Source organism: Somniosus microcephalus, chromosome 22, assembly GCF_052327205.1.
Source record: "Somniosus microcephalus isolate GS21.2 chromosome 22, FLI_Smic_1.0, whole genome shotgun sequence".
NCBI lineage: Eukaryota > Metazoa > Chordata > Chondrichthyes > Squaliformes > Somniosidae > Somniosus > Somniosus microcephalus.
This window is the reverse complement of record NC_141008.1, coordinates 21,463,749-21,488,748: the sequence shown is the minus strand read 5'-3', so window position 1 is coordinate 21,488,748 and position 25,000 is coordinate 21,463,749. Positions and strand designations below refer to the sequence as shown.

The 25,000-nt window shown below is 43.2% G+C and overlaps 1 protein-coding gene across 2 annotated transcripts in view; it reads right to left on the bottom strand.

Annotated features, from left to right (window-relative positions):
* Window positions 1–8,978: 8,978 nt before the first annotated feature.
* The window catches only part of dtx2 (deltex 2, E3 ubiquitin ligase), a 44,356-nt gene continuing 28,334 nt past the window's right edge, over window positions 8,979–25,000 (bottom strand). The window contains exons 4-9 of one of the 2 annotated variants that reach the window (XM_085964287.1): window positions 24,627–24,782; window positions 16,292–16,359; window positions 13,908–14,066; window positions 13,009–13,170; window positions 10,915–11,004; window positions 8,979–10,098 (exon numbers count right to left, since the gene is read on the bottom strand). In XM_085964287.1, the coding sequence (XP_085820413.1) occupies window positions 9,874–10,098; window positions 10,915–11,004; window positions 13,009–13,170; window positions 13,908–14,066; window positions 16,292–16,359; window positions 24,627–24,782 (860 nt within the window). In that variant the 3' untranslated portion in view covers window positions 8,979–9,873. The remainder of the gene's footprint in view (window positions 10,099–10,914; window positions 11,005–13,008; window positions 13,171–13,907; window positions 14,067–16,291; window positions 16,360–24,626; window positions 24,783–25,000) is intronic. The other variant, XM_085964288.1, reaches the window with a different exon arrangement.

The window sequence follows — 25,000 nt, the reverse complement described above, 5'->3', positions numbered from 1 at the left end:
ACTTAAATCCCTCATCCCTGGTACAATTCTGGTAAATCTCTAAAGACAGCAAAGAAAACCCAATATAACAACAGAAAATGCTGGAAAAACTCAGCAGGTGGAGAGAAATTTGAGTTGACGTTTCGGGTCGAACCCTTCTTCAAAACTGGAAAGAAAAGAAAATAGATCGAAGGCAGGGCTGCGATCGAACAAAAGAAGTAAAAGACAATAAAAGGAGTAAAAGAGACAATAAAAGGTATTAGAAGCTAGACGAGATGGTAATAGGCTGAGATTAGGTATAAAGTGTACTGGCAGGGCAAGAGATAGCTGCCAGGTGAGAGAGAGAGAAACAAAAGGAAAGGGGGGGGGGGGGGGGGGGAGGGGAAGGAGTGGAAAAATTACAAGAAAAAATGTAATGGGGCCGAGGTTATGATCTGAAATTGTTGAACTCGATATTGAGTCCGGAAGGCTGCAGAGTGCCTAATCGGAAGATGAGGTGCTGTTCCTTGAGTTTACGTTGAGCTTCCGTGGAACAATACAAGAGGCCAAGGACGGTGAGGTCCGAGTGGGAATGGAGCAGTGAATTAAAATGACAGGCAACTGGAAGCTCGGGGTCACCCTTGCGGACTGAACGGAGGTGTTCTGCAAAGCGGTCACCCAATCTGCGTTTGGTCTCCCCAATGTAGAGGAGACCGCATCGTGAGCAGCGAAAACCCAATCATTGCCTCCAGAACCATTCTTGATGACTTCCCCAATAGTCAACAGGCCATCAATCATCAGCGTTGGCATCGAAATTCCTGTCATTACATCAACACCGAAACCACGATGGAATTTCAAAAAAGCAGACTGGGAAACCTTCCAAAGGTCAGTTGACACCAACATCAGGTGGATTCCGACAACCACCAATGCCTTCAACAGATTTATTGGAATTATTAAAGCTGCTGCAAAATGCAGTATACCGCGGGGGTTTAGAAAGACATATATTCCTTGCTGGATAGAAGAAAGTGAGGCTCTACCAGGATTATTCCCCGAACAAGAAACCACCGCAATGCTGGAGTCCTTGAACTCGGCGAGACGTGAAAGGTGGAGGAGCCTTGTGGAGAAGACTAACTTCACTCACTCCAGCAGGAAAGCAGGGGCCCTGTTCCGTCAACTTGGTGGGTAAATCCTGCCTATAAACACCGGACGACCATCAGAGCGGACACCATCGCATCCCACTTGATACAAACATCAAAGGCTCCGGTGGACAAAGAATTTCAATGCCAGGTGAAGCGGCAGCTTTCGACAAACTTAATGGCGGCACCAAGATTGTCAACTATGTCTTATTCATTCATGGATGAACTAAGCGCAGCCCTGTCGACAACCAAATCTGGAAAAGCTGCTGGTCCAGATGGTGTTTACCCAGAATTCATAAAAGCACTGGGACTCAAAGTGAAGAGATGGTTGACCTCCTCCTTCTCTGAGGTACTGGCAACCAGCAAAATTCCATCTATTTGGAGGGAGAGTAAGATCATTTCCCTCCTGCAGCAGGGGAGGAATGCTTGTGAAGCCTCCAGCTACCACCCTATCTACTTATTTTTGTACAGGTACTTGTTATGAAGTGCTGGAGAGGCTACAACATTAATGTAAACATTTAATTCATAACAAAAAGATTGCACGCACCCTTGTATAAAGACTGTGACTCATTCTCTGCATTAAGTGTGCCATCTAGGGGCCATTTCAGCATAACTTTAATTAATCTTGCAAGGTGGAGTAACTGGAGTTGATTCAGTGAATTGCTCGGTTTATTCCCTCCATTTTCTCCCCTTCTGTTCCGAACCATCTTTGAGTGTGTGCTGATGCCGTGTGAAGTCAAGATGGGATCAGATATGATGCCCACAGTTAAAAACGGCCCACTGACAAGGGCTGTCTAAAGACACACACACACACACACACACACACACACACACACACACACACACACACACACACACACACACAGTGCAGCTCAGCTGGCAGAGGGCTGTTGGTATCTCAACGGGGAAGAGAGAGATTTGCGAAGATCAAAATAAGTCTTTTTTCTATCATTGTTCAAGTACAGACGGAGTTATCAAAGGTTAAGAATGTTAAGAAAAACCATGCTAAGATGTAAAAATGAGCAAGTAAAGACTCGAGCATCTATGAATAACTTCTTTTAAAAAGCGAAGGGCACATTTTATTGAAATTATTTTTTTTCTCCAGCAAATATATTTTTAAAATCCTGCAGATTTGAATCTGTCCAATTGCCTAGCCTACATTGCCAAGGATAGATAGTGAGTGCTGGTATGCTATTTAACGATGGATGGGGAGAGGGCATCCAGTCCTCACCGGACATCCCCACACATGCACTTTTCAGCAGGGATCACTGGGATGGGAGCCCGGAATGGTTAGGTCCCTGTGCCAGGGATCACTGGGGTGGGAGCCCGGAATGGTTAGGTCCCTGTGCCAGGGATCACTGGAGTGGGAGCCCGGAATGGTTAGGTCCCTGTGCCAGGGATCACTGGGGTGGGAGCCCGGAATGGTTAGGTCCCTGTGCCAGGGATCACTGGGGTGGGAGCCCGGAATGGTTAGGTCCCTGTGCCAGGGATCACTGGGGTGGGAGCCCGGAATGGTTAGGTCCCTGTGCCAGGGATCACTGGGGTGGGAGCCCGGAATGGTTAGGTCCCTGTGCCAGGGATCACTGGGGTGGGAGCCCGGAATGGTTAGGTCCCTGTGCCAGGGATCACTGGGGTGGGAGCCCGGAATGGTTAGGTCCCTGTGCTAAGGAGGGAGAACAGAGGCCAACTGTAGAATTCCTCCTGTTGCCCTGGCTGAGATAAGCCAAACCAGCAGAGCTGGGCAATCAAACTAGGACCTTCTGGCCTCGGTGGTTCATTGTGTGTTGGCTGAAGATAAAAGTTAACATTTTAAATAAATAGTTTACCATGGGGGAAAACACTAACTTGTTATACATTCCCTGATTCTGAAGGCCAAAGTGGAACTCAGCTGGCGTACATAAGAATTAGGAGCAGGAGTAGGTCATACGGCCCCTCGAGCCTGCTCCGCCATTCAATAAGATCATGGCTGATCATCAACCTCAACTCCACTTTCCCGCCCAATCTCCATATCCCTTGATTCCCCTAGAGTCCAAAAATCTATCTATCTCAGCCTTGAATATACTCAAAGACTCAGCATCCACAGCCCCCTGGGGCAGAGAATTCCAAAGATTCACAACCCTGTGAGTGAAGAAATTCTTCCTCATCTCAGTCTTAAATGGCCAACCCTTTATCCTGAGACTATGCCCCCCAGTTCTAGACACTCCAGCCAGGGGAAACAACCTCGCTGCATCTACCCTGTCAATCCCCTTCAGAATCTTGTATGTTTCAATGAGATCACCTTTCATTCTTCTAAACGCCAGAGTGTATAGGCCCATTCTACACAATCTCTCATCATAGGACAGCCCTCTGATCCCAAGAATCAATCTAGTGAACCTTCGTTGCACCGCCTCCAATGACAGAATTATTAGGAATGGTGAGGCTGTGCTGGACTATAAGCATCCAAACAGATTGCCTATATTTGAAAAGTATGCTGGAAAGTACCATATATATGGACACTAGGTGCAAACTGGATCAAGCTTGGCTTTGATACTGTGTCCAAGCAGGTTACACGGTGAAGTAACAGACAGCACCATGGAAATACTATTTAACATGGGCCAGTGCCTTGAAGGAAGATAGAATATTGGACGGAAAGAAATAAGTCAAAGACAGCAATGCCTGAAGTATCAGCTGTGGCTCAGTGAGTGGCACATTCGCCTCAGAGTCAGAAGGTTGTGGGTTAAAGACCCACTCCAGGGAACTTGTGCACATAAATCTAGGCCGACACGCCAGGGGAGTGCTGCACTGTCGGAGGTGGCGTCTTTTGGATGAGACGTTAAACCGAGGCCCCGTCTGCTCTCAGGTGGATGTAAAAGATCCCATGGCACTATTTCGAAGAGGAGCAGGGGAGTCATCCCCGGTGTCCTGGCCAATATTTATCCCTCAATCAACATAACAAAATTTTTTTATCTGGTCATTATCACATTGCTGTTTGTGGGAACTTGCCGAGTGCAAATTGGCTGCCGCGTGTCCCACATTACAACAGTGACTACACTCCAAAATACTTCATTGGCTATAAAGCGCTTTGAGACGTCCTGTGGTTGTGAAAGGCGTTATATAAATGCAAGTCTTTCTTTAATGGTCACCCACCCAGTTTCACATAATTGGTAGAATAGGGTACATGATGACATTGAAACATGACGAATAGAGCAGAAATGACTACCTGTAGTAGGTTTACATTCTCCTAGACTTCCTTTCCAATTACCTCTTACACCACAGTCTCTGAGATATACAACAGAGCCAAAACCAGTCAGTCAGTCAGTCGGTCAATCAGCAGACAGTCTTCGATTTCCAATTTAAGTCAGATGGACAAAGACATTTTTTGACTTATACAATCATGCACACCCTGAATCATTGAGCACTCAGCAGGCCTTCTGAATTTCTATTCTGGCTGATTGTGGACAACAATAAGTTATATTTCTGGATAACAGGACTGTTGGTTCCAATAATTTTTCTCCTCTCTTCCAACAAGAGAAAGTATTAAGTCTGAGATATGGTACATTGTATCAGAGACCACTGCATACTTTGTTAGTAAATCTGACCACAAATTCAGTATTGCAACTGTAGGGGAGAACTTAGTTTAATAAAAGCCTTGAGAAAAGCCTTTCCAGCATCAAGAAATTCTACAGCAACAGCACAATATACAGTAATTGAAAGAGCAAAATACTGAGACACCAGGTCGCAAACTTTGCTAGGAATTTGAAAGTCGATTATGCAAATTTAAAAATGTTAACATTTCACCAGTAATCCAGCACCAATTCAAGCCCACCCCTGCTGACTCAAGTGTGCAGGGAAGTGAATCTCCAATCTGCCCAACGGCACGGTTCTCAAGTTTTAGGGTTTACACCATTTCCCAACATTTTGTCACCTTCTACTTAATTTGGAAAGGTTGTTTAAGAGGTCAGACACTGAGCAAAGAATAAGTGAAGAGGAAAAAAATGGGCAGATGGACGCATGGTGAAGGTTCAAGTAAATGATGATAAAACTCTATGGCACAATTTTGATATCAGGATCACTTGTTAAAGGAGAATGCAACTCAACAGAGGTATTCACCTGATCGCCTCCGTCACTTATAAAGGATGGAAAGTGTAGGAAAATAGCTGCTATTTAAAATAAATATCCTATTATTAGCCTTGGCACCTTAAAAATCACAACTATTTAGCTTATAATAGGTTTGCGTTAGGAGCAGGGTGCTGCCACTTAATTTTGTGACATCATGGTGATGTTTAGGATAGGGAGAAGAGTGAATTTTCTTTGCAACAACTTTAAAAAAAAAAAATAGATTTAAGTCACTACAGTTCGTCATGATACTTAAAAAGGTACACACTGGTGCACTAAGGTACAGTGTGCATACCTTGGAAACGGCACACTGATGGGATGATTTGATGCTGATCCTGGAGTTTTGGTTGTTAGCGAGAGGGTGTCAAAAGCCTTGCAAATATAATGGTGGGCCTTGTAGGGTTCTGACATTGCCCTTTGTGGAGCACTGGGAGGGGAAGTTTGCTAATCGTGATCCAGAGGGGGGAAACCTGTGGACCAGATGTGTGGATTTAACAACTTAGTTGTATCATTAGGAGATGCTGCTGGTGGTGGTTGTGCATTTCTGCTTCCATCCCTCCCATTAATCTGGTACCAGAGGTCTCATCCTAAGTTTTTTTTTTAAATACAAAAAGGCTTTTTATGTTGTCTTTTGATCCGGAAGTAAATTTGGTACAAAGTGGGGAAGTGTTTTTAGGGTGTTTTCTCAGAGTGTAGTTAAGTTCCAGGGCGGTTGACTCACAGAGTTGAGAGCACAGCTGGGTCCTGGGAGAAATGTTTAATTTGGATTTGGCAGAATAGGCCATGCTGGGCCATCAGTTGAGAAGCTGACCTAGTCTGGTGATGCCTTGGCCAAGCTAGGTTCAGAAGCCATCCAAGGCAAATTCCTCAGAGTTCCACATTGTACCAAACTGGGGAAAGGGCCAGATAGGTCCAAGGGATTTTCAGAGAGATGCAGACCTCTGTCCAGGCACATAGACCTGGAAATTAACAGGGACAGGTTACGTAGGGGAGCGCAGATTCGGACGGGAAACCCGAAAGTCTGGATTTCCCCGCATGCTGTGGAGTTTTAATTCCACAGCGTGAGTCGTTTGTCCTCGACAGGTTCCCCACCCAGAAGTCAGCCTGATTGACAGGCTTGGCTTCCAGTCAGGCGGGGAACATTCTGGAGCAGGCCGCAGGACCAGGTAGGTCTGATCCACAACCGCAGGGGTGGGGGTGGGAAAAAGAGAGGAGAGGAGCTTGGGGGGATGTGGCGGGAAAGCAATCCTGCTCCTCCTGGCCCGCAACCAGTATGGTGAAGGAACTTGCCTTCTCCCCAAAGTTGTCCTTGCTTCCCTTCAAGCTGCTGGGTTTCCGGAGGACTGGGAAATCTGGCCGGCCAGCGTTAAATCAGAGGCCGCCAACTTCATTAAAATATTTAAATTGCCACCGTCTCCTGGGAGCGTTTGACTGCCAGTCCTCTATCCGCCTCCACTAAACCCTTAAGGATTCAAACTTGATACCAATTGGTTACAATGAATCTTTTATTAGTACACACAGCAGACAGCAGTAATTTACAGTTCTGAATGGTTATTACCTGTTCAGTCGCTGGACAGAGTAGCGTGTCATAGTTTTCTTCCTTCGCTAGGTGTTAGCCAGCATTGCGTCCACCTGCATAAGCTTTACATCCCTCGTGGATCTTCTATCTCTGTGCTTGAATGATCGCAAACCCACTTCTTAATCTCTCCTGCTTTCTATCCTATCACTGACCTTCCCTTTTGTTCTTTCATCCCCTCCCCCTTTTCCCAGCCCCTAAACCTGCTTTCCATTTCCTGCTTTTTTCCAGTTCTGACAAAAGGTCATCGACCTGAAACGTTAACTCTGTTTCTCTCTCCATGGATGCTGCCCTGGCCTGCTGAGTTTTTCCAGCGTTTTGTTATTTTAATTTTGTCTACTTGTCCCTGAATATACTTCACCGCCTCCATAAGATGATGTCTCATTGGTCAGACACTCTGACACCAACCCTCGAGTGTCCTTAGTACTTAACTTTTTCGCTAATACTTATTTCACGTTTCCCTATTTGACGCACCTTTTATTACTGGCAAGTGATTAAATCTCGATTAAATCTCTTGCGCTCCTGTTAGGTTATCCCTCCCCCAGTTCAGTCGTGTGTCTTCCAACACAAACTAGGACTCCACTGTGTAATACAACAAAAGATCATCGTTTATCAAGTCCCATCTGGGTCACCACTGCTGGAATTATTAAGGATTCAGACTCGCTACCAATTGGTTACAGCAAGTCTTTTATTAATACACACAGCAAACGGCAGTAATTTAGCTCTGGTTATTACCCGTTCAGTCGCTGGACAGAGTAGCATGCATCGCTTTCTTTGTTAGGTAGGTGTTAGCCAGCATTACGCCCACTTGCACAAGCTCGACATTCCTCGTGGATCTTCTATCTCTGTGCTTGAATGCTCGCAAACCCTTTTTTAATCCCCCAAAGTTCTGATCATATGCCTTAAAAAGTCCAATTGTTTTTGTCCACATATTTAAATTGCTCATCAAGTAATTTCCGCACATCTCGAGTTCAGTTGCAGCAGACCTCAACTGTCTACCTTTGCACAGATTTTAGTTTTAGTCAAAGTCAAAGCTTATTCTTGCACAAAAATACGCTCGTTCAGCAAATAGCTATTAACTCTTTAAATTCTTACAAGCTGGAAGTGGGTGGGTTGGGGTCAGGGTTGAGATTTAAAAATGTTTTAACCTCTGAACTGACCCCAACCCACCTGTGTTTGGGTGCTAAAATCCAGCCCATAATCCCCTGGTGTTTCTGGGGCCCGGTCAGCTTTTCCTTTAGGGGGGTCTATGAAAATAAGACTGTGTACAGGGGCTGCCTCCAAGGCCCTGGTCGCCATGCCAAACAAGATTTGCAACATGTTGAGTAACACTGGCATCAGCTGTTTCTGCTGCTTTGCTAAGAGCTTTGATACCCGATTGCCAGTATGATTTTAACACATTGCAAGAAAACTTTAAACTCACGAATTGGTTAAAATATGTCATCACCATGTCAAATTAACTAGCGGTGCCAAGAGCCCACTTAAAAAACATTTGGGGGAGCCAGACGGGATTTCTGTGGGAACTACCCATTTTCTATAGTTTCCTTCCCCTTCAATTTACCTTCTATTAAAAAAAAATTACTTTACAAAGTAATCATCCATTTCCTACTAACAGTGAGAGATAGACAGATTTGGTTGATCCAGTATTATGGATACCTTTACTAAACCCCAAGAAACCCTTGCACCTGGTCCATTTGGCATTACAATTGTACCCCAATTTATTGGAGGAAAATTCTTTGTACAAAAGCTGCAGTTATTTATTTTATCCGAGTGCTTAAATAAAATAGAAAGCTGTAGAGATTTCTCTTCCCCGTTCCCTCCCCCTCTACTAATTTTCTGTGCTCTTCTCCTACAGACCGTGAAACAAGGGATAGGGGGTCTAAGGGCATCAGCCGATCTCTGCTACTGTATCCAAGCGATCTTTCTTCAATTAGGAGGACAGCAGACTATGTGGCTCTTTTGGGGGTGGGGGAGGGGGGGGTTAAGGGTGCATTTTGGTGCCAATATTGTGGCTAACTGCTCTAAAGATTAAAATTATGGAACCTTTGAATATATGGTTACCCTACTCCGAGCTTTTCTCTATTGTATTGTACTGTGATCACCACACAGAGAATATCCCTCAGGTATCACTGGAGACGAGGCAAAAAGTGGGCAGGCAGAACTAAAATAATTTGTACCACAGCAACTTAATAGAATACAATTCAGTCCAATCATTTTGCTATTGAAAGACTTTATTACATGGAAATAATTGTTAATTATTAGGCCTCCCTGAGCACAATAGAAACCAGTAGAAAAGTGATGAATTTATTGACTGCAGGTAACACCGCCTTGTCGCAGGTATGAAACAGGCTACATAGATGGACACAAAACTCTACACAATTTGTGACCAAAGTTGAATAGTAATGCACACAAGATTCCACTACCTCACGCCGCCAGGATTAGAGAGTAGTGCACACGCTTTAAGGTTCCACTGCCTCACCCTCCTAGGATGAGAAAAATAGTGCACATGCTGTAAAGGTTCCGCTGCCTGCCCCCATTTCAGTTAGATAGGAGTGCACATGCTACAAGGTTTGACTGCCTGTCCCCATGTGGATTACAGATACTATTCTATTTTTAATGCTTGCGGCTGAAAGATGACGAACCAAGGAGAAGGATGCACACAAGAATTACAGGCACTACAGTTTCTAACATCGCTGCTGCTGCGGTAAAATGCAACACGACAGACAATGCATAAGAACCTGTGTACCCAAACTCAATTGAATTTGTTGCTGGCTAATGCTGTGCTTGTGTAAACATGGTACTGCAGGTGTTCCAAAGTGCCAGGAAATGGACAGGGGAGGGGACAAAAGGGAAACATGCGAGTCCAGCTCAGCTTTGAAAGGAACACCACCTCCTACTACATCTACCAGTGCTGCGATTACAAACATCAGGGCTTCGGAAGATGCAGCCTGTGCACCCTCGCTTCACCGTCCACATCTGTAGAGATCGATACTGCATTAAAAAGCAGGAGGGAGGAAAATAAAAACACAGCTCGCACTCAAAGTGCAAAAGACGGGAGGCTCCCGAGAGGCAGCCCTGGATTGAAAGGCCTTTCCAAAATAGGTTTAGTTATTGCCGAAGACAGTCCTCCGAGACGCCCTGAGCTGCCAGTTCTCCAATGACATTGTCCAGATAGTTGGGGTCAGGGAATCCGTGCCCCGAGACGTTGGACCCCATCTCTGTTTTATGGTGAATTTCATTCCAAACCACTGTGTCTGTTTCTCCAGTTGTGTTAGACGTTCCCACAGTAAAAATCAGCCGTCTGTTCCATGCTACTTTCAGAAGCTCCAGAACCTGAAATACATGATTCAATTCGGTTTGTATTCATTCCTTGGAGGCTGTACATGCGTGGCTTTACAATGAGAGCATTGACAAAATGGAAGTCAAATAGTGTCCCGGGATTGATCCGCTCTGTGCTGTTAGCCGATCTCCGCAGTTGGAGCCCTACAATTGGCCTCAGCACCCTTTGAATTAAGGAAGAGAAAAATCAGCGCGGGCTTCTAATGCAGATTGGTATCTTGTGACCGCTGCTGAAAGTGCATATTTCTGAATATTGTGTGGAGATCCGATTGCTTGGCTGTGCTGCCCCCCCGCCCCCCCCAACATAATGAAACAGCCTGCTGACACACTCACTGTTGTGATTCACACGTGAATAACGGCCGTTTGGGATGAGATACCAGAGGGCGCTTAGTGCCCTTGAAACAATACTCCAGCAAAGAGTCAGCATCTTCAGGAGAGATGGGTTAAGTGGAAGGGGCAAATTGTCGAGTAAATTAACGGCATATTAAATGGTGCACCTCGCACACAAGGTTACCCAAGAATAGCAATGATGCCCAGCAGCACGGTGTATCGGACTGCAGCACCCAGCACAGTGCAGAAACACTGCGCCTTCACGGAGCGAGTGAGAGATTTTTTACATTTTTTTTTTTATAAACAATGCGTTCTCTGGTCCCTTAATAAGGTTACATTCTTCTAATCAACTTCAGTTCACACATTGTGGAAAATCTACAATATCAAATTCAGAGCAGGTGGCATTCATAACTATTACATCATTTAGGGGTTCTTTAATTGTTAAAGCAGTTTAATCTACTCTGTTACACTCTATATTACCTGTTTGCCCTTTTCGCAATAAGGCAGGTAGCAGTGTCTGGGGAAGCCACGGGCGGTGTATGGTTTGCCTGGGTTCGGGTGCTCTGGACCCTGTGAGATATCAGAGGGAAGTTGGTTAATTTCACTAAAAACCATGAATAAACAGAATCCTTCAGCTGCAGTTCCCTATTGGGACATTCACAGCTCTTCAATCCATGACTACATTTCCAGACATGTTTATTTTTAACATAGGAATTATTACAATAATGAGATAAACACAAGATGAGCTCTCCCAATGTCTTGAGGACCAGCTGGTGCAAGACTGATCCATACAGGTATTCTGCGGCGAGTGTCTCACCTCCCGACTCCCCAAAGCCTTTCTACCATCTACAAGGCATAAGTCAGGAGTGATGGAATACTCTCCACTTGCCTGGATGAGTGCAGCTCCAACAACACTCAAGAAGCTCGACACCATCCAGGACAAAGCAGCCCGCTTGATTGGCACCCCATCTACCACCGTAAACATTCATTCTCTCCACCACCAGCGTACCGTGGCTGCAGTGTGTACCATCTACAAGATGCACTGCAGCAACTCGCCAAGGCTTCTTCGACAGCACCTCCCAAACCCGCGACTTCTACCACCTAGAAGAACAAGGGCAGCAGGCGCATGGGAACACCGCCACCTCCAAGTCACTCACCATCCTGACTTAGAAGTATATTGCCGATCCTTCATCATCGCTGGGTCAAAATCCTGGAACTCCCTCCCTAACAGCACCGTGGGAGTACCTTCACCACACGGACTGCAGCGGTTCAAGAAGGTGGCTCACCACCACCTTCGAGGGCAATTAGGGATGGGCAATAAATGCTGGCCTTGCCAGCGATGCCCACATCCCATAAATGAATTAAAAAAAAACAGACCAGGTAGATCCCAAATTCAATCACCAACCTGTGCTGCATTAGCTGATCTCACCAGCAGCGGCTGCTGTGGTGCTGAAATTGGCCTCGGTGCCGTTGGGTTAAGCCGGGAGTGGGGGTGGGGGAAGAAAAGAGTAGAGAGGGCTGGAAGCCAGGGCTTCAGGTCCTGTTATTATCCAATGACCCGACTGGAAAGGGAGACTGATTATTAGGTGAGGATTGGACTGGGTTCACTTGGGATGCCCTCCATAGTTGGACAGCCTCCAGTGCGGACTGTCTAAACTCACATGCGACCATTTGGAGAGGGAAGTTTGAATTTAAGATTTCCAAGACATTTTAACGATAGTGATGTCTTACACGAAATGAGTCTCACCCTCCGTTGTCCCCCACACGGCAGCACCCAATGTCAACACGGAGAATGGCATCCTAATATAATGGGAGTCCAAAGGACTGGTGCTAAACCACAGTGGCTTAAAACACATTACTCTGATCTGGATATTCTTACCCAAAACTTCACAGCGTCAAAGTTTCTATCAAAATCCCAACAAATTAGGAGTGGGAGCAATTTCTAACAAATTGTACCTGCCACTGGGTCAGTCTTCACCCCTCCCATCACAGCTGTTACACAACAGATGTGTGTGGAAATAGAGGCAACAGAAAATGCAAAACTATTTTCAGTGCAATAAAATACAACAAAGGCACTTTTTGTTGTGAAGCAAATTTTGTTGAATAGGCCCAAGGCACACCATAAGTAACTCAATAATGAACCAGCATTCTAACTTGGACTTTAGGTTTGAAACTTGGCTAGTGATTTTCTGGTGATCAATGAACTCAGACTGAACCTCAGTCTTTCTTCACTGGGTGCTCAGATTGTTATAAAGTCAAACTGAAGTTGAACCGACATCACCCAAACTGTAGGCCCAATAGCTCATCTCTACAAACATAGCCAACTGATCGGTACAATTCAAGTATGGATGGACACAAAACATTAATTGTCCACTGATGAGCATTGAGGGATCAATTTAAATAGCAAACAGATTATATCCACCTATGGCATGCATTTAGACCAGATGCAGCTACATACACAGAATGCAGATCATTGCGAAAAAATATTGGCTTCTCCAACAAACTGTTAATTAACTTTAATCTGAATCTTCAAGAAGTATAATTTCTAGTCATAAATGATTCAGGAGTGGTTACCTGAATACCATGAGGAATATTATACACAATTTGTATACATCCAGAGTCTGGATATCCTGGCAGGGATTGCGGTAATAAATAAATGTCCATCTTTCCTTTTGGTTGGGTTCCAGTTTTTTCACCATAGATTGTTTTACATGAAGGACACTGTAAACTGCCATCCTGAAAAATAAATCAATTCAATTGCTTAGCACACATCTCTAAGCTGGAAACAATTACTTTACACTGGAACAGCACAATTTTCCCTGCCCCAAATGGAGCAGCCAATAATTGCCCATTGTTATACAGGTAGACTATCCTTTATCCGAAAACCTCGGGACCAGCCGTGTTTCGGGTTTTGGAAAATTTCGGATTTCAGAAGGTATTTTATAAGACTGGGAAATTTGTCGGGGGTGGGGGTCGGCGGGGGGTCGGGGTCGGCGTCGTGTGCACGACTTACGCTGAACGAAAAAACTTTCGGTTTTTAGAGGTTTTCGGAAGTTCGGATAGTCTACCTGTACTGTATATGTATCACACAATGTTCATTTGGTACTCCTATACAGTATTGAGCGAGGCAGACCAGGTTTTATCTGTCTGTGCTGTTAACAGCTCTTAGCTGAGGCAGTGGTGGAAAAACTACATTTGACCTTAGCGCAGTTCCTTTAGCAACCGATCACAGTCACTAATGAGTGTGCACTAAAAAGTGAATGTATAGGGGCAAAGTATGAATGACAGTTATAAGTGGCACTTTAGAAAGAAACGTCCCGAAGAACTGATCTAGAACAAATGCTTACCATTCACAATACCCCCTGTCCAAAGAATAATCTTCCCCTTTAGGGAAGGCTACAATGTCGCTTAAAAAAAACACTGCTGCACTATTGCTGGTTACATTAGATATGAAGTGGGACATTTTTCTGTACCTTTGTCCCATTTTCATACATGGCCATCATACATAGCAAGTGGAAGACATGGCCACATCTTGTGAACTTCCCTACTGCATCTGGCTGAATGGTTCTCGTCCTCGACATTCCATCATACCCAGACAAGGCACTCAGCTTCTCCATGCAAATTATACAGTCCTAAAACACACAAAAGAGCAATATTTTAGCTTTAAAAGCTTAGCATTGAGAGATTTTGAGCAGAATATACACCATGCGGATATCCAGTTCAGAGTCTGCACAGTAGAGTGCAGAGGGAGAATGAGCAGTACTGCACACTGTCCTGAAACGTACTACTTTGGAAGCTGTACACCACTGGATTTCATCTGTGCTGGTAAATTGAGGAAAGCAAGTTAGCTGAATCATTCAACCTATTGTCTCTTTATTCAGATTGATCTACAGATCCTCATTTCCCCTGTAAAATGCAGACCATCTGTGCTGTGTCAGCTTGGCTCAGTTGGTAGCACTCTCACTGCTCAGTCAGAAGGTGTGCGTTCAAATCCTACTCTAGACTTGAGCACAATCTGGACTGGCAGTTCAGTGCACTACTGAGGGAGTGTTGCATTTTGGTTTTCTCCTGGTGTCTTAGCCAACGCTCCCTCAACCACACCACCAAAAAGTCATCCATTCATTCGTTCATTTGCGGGATCTTGCTGTGGTAAATTTGCTGCCACATTTACCTACATAACAGTGACTGCACTTCAAAAGTAACCCCCTAATTGTAAAGTGCTTTGGAAAGTCCTTAGGACATGAAATAATGTGACATGAATTCAAGTTTTTTTTTAAACTTAATTACAAAACAAAGTGAACAGATGTGTTTATTAGTTCTAATCCCAATCTAAGGTAGAATGGGCCTAGTGTTAAACATAATGGGAAGACCATTCAAAGATTTAGTGAATAAGGTGACACACCCTATGCTATCCACAACATTCATTCCTTTTTCACTTTCTTCCAACTTGTTGCTGCACCACAAATAGGCCGAGAGAGAATTCAGTCCATTTTAACAAATGGAAAATGTTAACATGTCAAATCAATGCTGGAAACTAACAGATTAATGGGCAGAATTTATGATGAGTAAATGCCTTTTAAGTTCACGTATATTTTAGGTTTCCTGTGTAATCATATTACAGTTTTCAAAGTCACATGTATGAATCACAGAAACCCCACAGTGCAGATAGAGGCCATTTCGGCCCATCGAGCCTGCACCGACACATATCCCACCCGATCCCCGTAACCCCTACACCAACACATATCCCACCCTATCCCCGTAACCCCACGTATTTAATCCCCCTAACACGAAGGGTCAATTTTTATCATAGCCAATCAACCTAACCCGCACATCTTTGGACTGTGGGAGGAAACCGGAGCACCCAGAGGAAACCCACGCAAACACGGGGAGAATGTGCAAACTCCACACAGACAGTCACCCGAGGCCGGATTCGAACCCGGGTCCCTGGCGCTGTGAGGCAACAGTGCTAACCACTATGCCACCATGAATCCAGTAGATACTATTATGGACACCTCAGGGCAGGCTGCAGCAGCTCAATGTCTCAACTGCTGCAAGCAACTTGTTTTGTCTCAGTCCAGGATCCTCCCCTATGCCCAAGTCCCTTGACTAGATATGATCCCACTTAACCAGATAGAACTGTAAAACTGTTCAAGACCCTCAAGGCATGTAACTGCAAGTATTCCGTATGACACCATGACCTGCGTAAAGATTTTGTACAACACAGTAATCAAATATATTTATTATTAGAATAAATGAGCTAGCTAGTGGAGGACAACAGCACAACCTGTGATTTAGAAGTGCTCTGACACTGTGTGGCCGCAACAGTTGCTTTTAGAATGAAAGCAAGAAATCCACATTTTGTTGACAGTTATGGACAGCTACAGATCATATTCTGTGTTTTGCTTTGGTCCCATTTTAGGAAAGTTTTTTTTGCCCTTTTCATCAGATCTCTCTCAGCCACTTAGTAAAGACGTTCCCAGAGCTCTGCCAACTGTACCAATTATTTTCCTCAAGTAATACACCCCCACCCACTCCAATCCTGGCAGAACTGAAAGTGGTGCAGTAAATAAAAGAACCCCTTAGCATTTTAGAAAAATAAAACCACCAAAGTAGATGGTTTCAAAAACAATGACACCCTAGACAGTAGGGGGGGGGGGGGGGGGGGGGAGGGGGGGAGTGGGGGGAGGTTAAAAATAAAATAACGATTTTAGTCCTTTTAGAATTTCCATGTTGTACAAGTGCAGCAGGTCAGACTAAAACTGGAAAGAGGAAACCTCTGCCTTGGAAATACTTCCTGCTTAAATATCGTGGTGTTTAATCACAAAATTACAGCCAATCAGCAAAACTTTGACTTCACCTCATCTGGATGCGTCTCCATTCTCATCATGTACTTCTTTACCACCTCCTCTGTGTCCTTTACCATTTCTGTAATGGAAGGACGACGACAGTTAGATAACGATCTGACCAACAAATACCGCTGGCAGCTCAGCGTCCACTCCAGACAAACTACCTCAATTGTAACGGACGTGAATGTTTAATCAGAATCTCTGGGTATTGAAACTAAATCTGAAAACAGAAAGGTCTGTAAATAATTGAAGTCGTGCAAAAATACCTGCTGTGCTCATATTAAAACTATTTTAATTCATACTACTGGAGAAGTTGAATCTTTATCCAAGCAAAGAAATGACTTTAAATGAACAGGAATACAGGAGTATCCAGCTGAGAAATGGTGAACTCATTCAGGAACCTCAGTAAAGGCTAGGAGTCACACCTATACTCCCTCTCCCGAGAGAGATAATGACCTTGGGATGGAGAAGGGCAATGTGCACACACTATTGAAAAACCTATAGTAGGTTCTTGCTTTTATCATGTTTGTGTTACGTATCAGATAGGAAACAGAACACGAGGGGGCACACAGTTCTCGGAGATAAAATCCTGTAGCTCTGGAGCAAAATTATATTTTTATACGTGTGTCTCTAAGTAGCACCTTTTTTCTGAACTTTCTATCAACTCATTGGTTGACTGAGACCATGCAGTACAATAAAAGCTAATTTTGTGTGATTAAATGAACAGCTACAGCAGTGTAGCGATTTGTGTAAAAATAAGCAGAGTGTGACAGGAAGGGACAGAGAGTTTAATGGTAGCAGTGCAGCAGAGAATAATGTCAAAGCAGGGAATAATGGTAAAAAAATTAAATTAAAAGCTCTTTATCTGAATGCATGACGTATTCGTAACAAGATAGATGAACTAGTGGCACAAATAGAGATAAATGGGTTTGATCTAATAGCCACTACAGAGACATGGTTGCAAGGTGGCCAAGGTTGGGAACTAAATGTTTCAGGGTACTTGACGTTTCGAAAAGACAGGCAGATTGGAAAAGGAGGGGGGAGTAGTCCTGATAATAATGGATGACATAAGGACAGTAGCGAGAAAGGATCTCAGCTTGGAAGATCAGGAAGTAGAATCAGTATGGGTGGAGATAAGGAATAACAAGGGGCAGAAAACACTGGTAGGAGTAGTATATAGGCCCCCTAACAATAGCTATACCGTTGGACAGAATATTAATCAAGAAATAGTAGGAGCTTGCAACAAAAGTAGTGCAATAATCTTGGGGGACTTTAATCTTCATATAGACTGGACAAATCAAATTGACAAAGGTAGTCTGGAGGATGAGTTCATGGAATGCATTCGGGACAGTTTCCTAGAACAATACATCATGGAACCAACCAGAGAACAGGGTTAATTAGCAATCTCATAGTAAAGGATCCTCTGTGGCAGAGTGATCATAATATGATAGAATTTCACATTAATTTTGAGCGTGACTTTCCCAAGTCCGAAACTAGAGTCTTAAACTTAAATAAAGTCAATTATATAGGTATGAGGGGCGAGTTGGCCAAGGCAGATTGGAAAAATAGATTAAAGGGTATGGCGGTAGATAAGCATTTAAAGAAATATTTCATAATTCTCATCAAAAATACATTCCATTGAGAAACAAAAACTCCACAGGAAAAGTGATCCAACCATGGCTAACTAAAGAAGTTAAGGATAGCATTAGATTGAAAGAAGCAGCTTATAATGTTGCAAAGAATAATCGTAAGCCTGAGGATTGGGAGTTTCAGAAACCAGCAAAGGTTGACCAAAAAATTGATAAGGGAAAAAACAGAATGAAAGAAAACTAGCAAAAAATATAAAAGCAGATTGTAAGAGTTTCTACAAGTATGTAAAAAGGAAAAGAGTAACAAAAGTAAACGTTGGTCCCTTAGAGGCTGAGACAGGAGAAATTATTATTATGGGGAATAAGGAAATGGCAGAAACGTTAAACAAATATTTTGTATCTGTCTTCACAGTAGAAGACACAAAAAGCATACCCAAAATGGTGGGGAACCAAGGGTCTAATGAGGGTGAGGAACTTAACGTAATTAATATAAGTACTAGAGAAACTAATGGGACTAAAAGCTGACAAATCCCCTGGACCCGACGGCCTACATCCTAGGGTCTAAAAGAGGTGGCTCAAGAGATAGTGGATGCATTGGTTTTGATTCTCCAAAATTCCCTAGATTCTGGAACAGTCCCAGTGGATTGGAAGGTAGCAAATGTAACCCCGCTATTCAAGAAAGGAGGGAAGAGAAAAAACAGGGAACGACAGGCCAGTTAGCCTGACATCAGTCGTCAGGAAAATGCTGGAATCCATTGTTAAGGAAGTGGTATCAGTGCACTTAGAAAATCATAACATGATTAGGCAGAGTCAACATGGTGTTATGAAAGGGAAATCATGTTTGACAAATTTATTATTTTAGGATGTAACTAGCAGGGTAGATAAAAGGGAACCAGTGGGTGTAGTATATTTGGATTTCCAAAAGGCATTCGATAAGGTGCCACATAAAAGGTTATTACACAAAATTAGGGCTCATGTGGTTGGGGGTAATGTAGTAGCATGGACAGAAAACAGAGAGTAGGGATAAACAGATCTTGTTCAGGTTGGCAGGCTGTTACTAGTGGGGTGCCGCAGGGATCAGTGTTAGGGCCTCAGCTATTTACAAACTATATTAATGACCTAGATGAAGGGACCGAGTGTTATGTATCCAAGTTTGCTGACGATACAAAGCTAGGTGGGACAGACACGAAGAGTCTGCAAAGGGATATAGATAGACTGAGTGAGTGGGCAGGGAGGTGGCAGATGGAGTATAATGTAGGGAAATGTGAGCTTATTCACTTTGGTAGGAAGAATAGAAAAACAGAATATTTTTTTAAATGGTGAGAAACTTTCAAATGTTGGTGTTGAGAGATATTTGGGTGTCCTCGTGCAAGAAACACAAAGCTAGCATGCAGGTACAGCAAGCAATAAGGAAGGCAAATGGCATGTTGGCCTTTATTGCAACGGGGTTGGAGTATAAGAGTAAGGAAGTCTTGCTACAATTGTACAGGGCCTTGGTGAGACCACACCTGGAGTACTGTGCACAGTTTTGGTCTCCTTATCTAAGGAAGGATATACTTGACTTGGAGGCGGTGCAACAAAGGTTCACTAGATTGATTCCTGGGATGAGAGGGCTGTCCTATGATGAGAGATTGTGTAGAATGGGCCGATACTCTCTGGAGTTTAGAAGAATGAGGTGTGATCGCATTGAAACATACAAGATTCTGAAGGGGATTGATAGGGTAGATGTGGAGAGGTTGTTTCCCCTGGTTAGAGTGTCTAGAACTAGGGGGCATAGTCTCAGGATAAGGGATAGGCCATTTAAGACTGAGATGAGGAGGAATTTCTTCACTCGGAGGGTTGTGAATCTTTGGAATTCTCTGCCCCAGAGGACTGTGAATGCTGAGTCTTTGGGTATATTCAAGGCTGAGATAGAGAGATAGATTTTTGGACTCTATGGGGAATCAAGGGATATGGAGAACGCGCGGGAAAGTGGAGTTGAGGTCGATGATCAGCAATGATCTTATTGAATGGCGGAGCTTCAATTTCCTGGGACTAATTATTGCCAATCCATTTCCATGGTCACTGGGTTCACCCGATTTGGAATTCGACATCCTGGGGAGTTTGGATCTGATCGTGAAATTATTCAGCTGCATTTGGAGCATTCCAAATGCTCATTAATATACCATAGAGTCTAAGACATTTCTCTCACTGCAATGGTCTAGCCCAGTTCACTTCACTCACACTATAATATAGACCGTCTTTGCTCGCCTATGTTCCATATCTCCCCACTGTAATACCATGCTGCACAACTCTCTGCCCTTGCACGGTGTTCAGCTGCCTAGGCCCCAAGCTCTGGAATTCCCTCCCTAAACATCTCCGCCTCTCTAGCGCTCTCTCTCTCTCTCTCTCCCTTTAACACGCTCCTTAAAACCTACCTCTTTGACCAAGCTTTTGGTCACTTGGCCTTATATCTCATGTGGCTCGTGTCAAATGTTGTTTGATAACGCTCCAGTGAAGTGCCCTGGGAGGTTTTACTACATTAAAGGCGCTAGTTGTTGTTGTAATAGATCCCCAATCTAATGGCATGCCCCATGTCTGCTGAGATGTCAGAATTCACAAATTTTGTGACACCCGTGAGGCAGAGTGGCCGTAAAAATTCAGAAGAATAAAAGCAGATACAAGAGTGTGAATAGGCCTTACAACATGAGCACACAGGAAAGCTCGCAGACACGAGAGGGCATAGTAGAGCAGGCATAACAAAATGGGCAGAAGTGTTAGCAAAGCAATAACAAGATTGTGACAGTGCAATGGGTACAATAATGTAGTGTTGTTACTGGACTAGTAATCCAGAAAAGGAGTGTTAAAATTCCACCATAGCAGTTTGAGAATTTGACCCAGAAACTGTTCGATTGTTGTAAAAAAACAACTGGCTTACTGATGTCCTTTAGGGAAGGAAATCTACCATCCTTACCCAGTCTGGCCTGTAGGTCAACTCTTAACTGCTCAGTGGTTCAAGGCGGCGGCCCACCACCACCTTCGCAGAGAAACTAGGATGGGCAATAAATGCCGGCCTTGCCAGCAACAGCCACATCCCCAAAAATCCTTCTTTTGTGCCCTGCGCCAAATAGAGCAGTAAGATTTTTTGTTAACGTTATGGACCACAGAAATTATTTAGAAAGCAATTAAAACGAAAGAAAAATGAACAGATAAGCAAATATCACCTTTGGGAGAGGAGAAAATAAACAAAAAGATAAGCCTTGCATGCCACAATGCCTCTTGAGTTTATCCGTTGAGTAACTGACCATACCCTGAATCAATTCCCAAGTCACATTAGCCGATCTCGGCTAAGGTGGACAGTGTCATCTAATGTCACGTGACATTCCTGCTCATCCCCCTCCCTTACATCAAGAGACGAGGAGCATTGAAAGCAATCCCCATAGCTGTAAACTGCAGCAAAAACTGGTCGACATTGTTGCACTTAGCTTCTGAGTCCCAATGTGAGAGAACCTGACTAAACTCTCAATAGCCATTTCGGATGGGTGAGATTAGTGCATCACACATGTTGCATAGACAGAAGCTGTATGGCCTTCCCCATGTATCAATAATGACTGGATTTGCATACCAAATAACCTCATTGCAGAGTGCGCACTAAGCTGAAAAGCCCTGCATTGATTGTGACTGGTGCTCAGCAACTGGGATGCACGTAAATCTCAGAACCCCCCAGATTGTTTCCTACCCTCCAATCACCACTGGTGCAATTCATTACACCAACAGCGATTTCTAAGCTTTCTTCTTAAAGCTTGTGATATGAAATTGTCTGCAACTTAAGCAATGTCTTGTACTCTTTACTGCTCACTCCGGAATACACACCAACTCAGAGTTGAGTGGCAGCAATCATTCTCTTAGCTGGTTACATGCGTATCAACATTTTAAGTAGAACTAAAAAGTTCTTGGTGCTCTTATAGTGTACCATTTTCATTAACGTTCAGAAATATCAAAGCATTAATGTTTATTTTTCTCTGTACAACTCACACCTGTAATAAGTCACCTGGGAATCTATCACAAGCCTGAATAGTTTATGGAAATCATTTTGATGCCAAGACCGTGCTACTCTCGTGTCACTCGTGGATGTTTTTAAGTGAGTTTTATAGCGGACGCACCAGAAAATTTATGTATTTAATTCCTGAAGTTGAAATAGCAGCGAATCTGAGGAGTTAAGGGGATGACAGTGAATGGAAGCCAGAGTATGAGCATATGGGACTGGCTGAAGTGTAATGACCTTATTTAAATAATACAATTTATGGGAGTCATTAGCATGGATAGTTTGTAGGTTGATATTAAATTGTCAAGTACCTTGTACAAATTTAAGACCAGAATAATGGATATCTGGGATTGCGTTACAAGACTAAGCTGAATGACGAGTTCAGAGGCCTTAAACAGCAAGAGCAGAGACCAAGCAGTATGCGAATGCCACCAGAACCCTACAATCGGGCTATAGGCTTGAACTCACTTCCAGCTATCTTGTGTGTCCAGTTGCCACGTTGTCAAATAAAATGAGATGCAAACCACCAAGTGTTACCACTCTCAGTACTGTGAATCTTGTCTAAACTGTATATCTTAACATTTTAATTAGGACAGAAAATGAACCATTTCTATGAATTGTTTCAAGCTACTCATAATTTAAACACTTGACAAGTTAATAGCAAACCACAAAGTTATGAGTTTCAGTCTCTGGAAAATGGTTTAAATTTGTTTCATTCCTGGACAGTTCTTTATCTACTATATGAAGTGAGAACACTCAGGATAGGTTCATAAACTCCATCTGATACAACAAATATCGTCAGAATAGACACCTCTTATTTCCTGTCAGCCAAAGGCAATTTTTTTCCTCGAGCAAGCTGCATTAATGACGTCAAACAGGTTTAATAGTCAACTGCGAAAGTTGGCTGCTTTTCCCCTTTGGTTGCCAGTTTATCTTGCAAATCCAGACCGTAAAAATACTTTTATAATAAAATCACCCAAACAGTACAATTTACAGCTTCAAAGATGTCTAATAAATATATACAGCTTTTATTTTTTAAAAAGGGAAAGTTGGGGGTTGGGCCAGAAATTAATCTTCAGATTTTGATGATATTTAATAAACTTTGGGACATCTAAAATGTTCCCTGAACTTTACTCGCTGCTATCTAATATTGTTAGTATTTGATAGCGGATATAGAGACATTCATTTCAGATGTTTGTATTTCTTTGAGAATTGAGAAAATAAATAATTGACAGGTAAGTGCAACACTCAAAAGTTGTCAGCTTTCTCACTTCCTACTGTTGTTATGCCAGTTATGGGGTTAAGAGTGAAAGTCCTGTAAAGTACGTGTGAGCAAAGGCGGTTTCTTTCTAGCCTGCAGGTGCTAACTGTGGCTGGGAGCTGGCAGTACTCGAATATCTTGCTCAAGTGGCCATTCTTCATGCGTGAGCCCAGACAGCAGATGTTGGCAGGATATTCCAGCATCAATGGATTACACATGTGCTTTTCCAGCAAAGGCCTCCGGCCAGGGATCATAAGGGACTGATTTGCCCCTCCCTAGCACAGAGGAATTGAGGTTGACTGTAGAACTCCTACTGCTGCCTGGCGAAGATTTACTGCAGGGAGTAATTGTGCTGCCACACCCCATCAGTGCATTCACACTCAAAGAATAAATCTCTTACTTTTCATTCTTTCCATGTCTGAAGACTGCTACATTGAAAGCAAAATGTATTTTTTTTTTTTTACAACTTGTGCTTACCCGTTTGCATGGTGTATTAACTAATTAACTATGTAATGAGCAAATCTGATAAATGTAAACACTTTAAGACCACATACGGAACCTACAGGTTAACAACAGTTGAAATATGATATCCTGGGAGAACTGGACACGACACACTTGGATAAGAAAACTCAACTTGGATAAGAAAGCACAACTCAATCGCATGCATTATGAAGCACTTATTTTAATGTTGAAAAATCCCAATAATTAGAGTTGTAAACAAAAATCAAATGGCTATTCACTCGAAAGGATGGGAAAATGCATCTTGATGTCAGCAATATAACATCTGCATGTACGGTTGTGCTCTGCCTTCAATGTGAGAATTGGGCCTTCTAGGATAAAATCTGGTACACTTAGCAACGGATTGATAAATACCGTGTGTGGGGGGCAAATATAGAAACATCATAAAACACTGAAGTAGGAGTTTTGATCTCTAAACTTAACATTAAGTCAACATACAAAAACTCGCAGATCACTTACCTGTACAAAAGAACGTATTGACCCACAGACCAAGATGAAGTTTTGGTACCTTAGCTGGAACACAGGAGAGCTTGGAAATAGAAAAATGCCAGAAATGCATTTGAAAGGGAGAGACAGGTTAACGTTTCAGGCATACTCCATTAGGGTCATACCCGAAGCATCAAACCTTTCTTTCACTTTCGGATCCTCATCAATCTGCTGTGCGTTTCCAGTATTTGTGGTATCACTTTTTTCTTTTAAATTTTAAATCGCACTGAAGTTAGTATGTCACCACACTTGGCCTGATACCTACAATCCATCCTTGGTCCCAAAACTGCATTGGTCGTTAAGGTCATTCAAATTCAGAATCATTTCAAGGAGTGGTTTGGAGCGTAATATAGGAAAAGCAACAAAAAAAAAGCATGCCACAGTAACCAAACTTGAAACTTCTCCCACTGGGCAACAGAAAACAGATTAACACTGGAAGTAAATAGGAAATGTCTTTTTTTAACTACCTTTTCTGGACACTTTCTTCGACCTCCTAAATGATTTATCTCGGGCAGTGCTGAGTTTTTTATCGCTTTTTCTCGAGTCAGGATTGTGTACAGGTTTAGTTGCGCGGGTGAAGCACACAGGCAGTCCAGCAGCACACATCAGAATTGCAGTCATGCCTACAGGTTCAGTGGTCATCAGCATGCACAGGGGTAATGGTAAAAAAACAAAACAAAATAAAGCACATAAAAGTAAATTTAAAAAGGAACTGGAGAAAATAAAAGGAAGTCAACAGACTAAATAAAATCCAAATCACCAAGTGACAAAATTAATTCATTCGACAAAAAGGTGGAAGTGCAATTAGTTTCAGACATTGTAGGCCCCTTCACCTCACCAG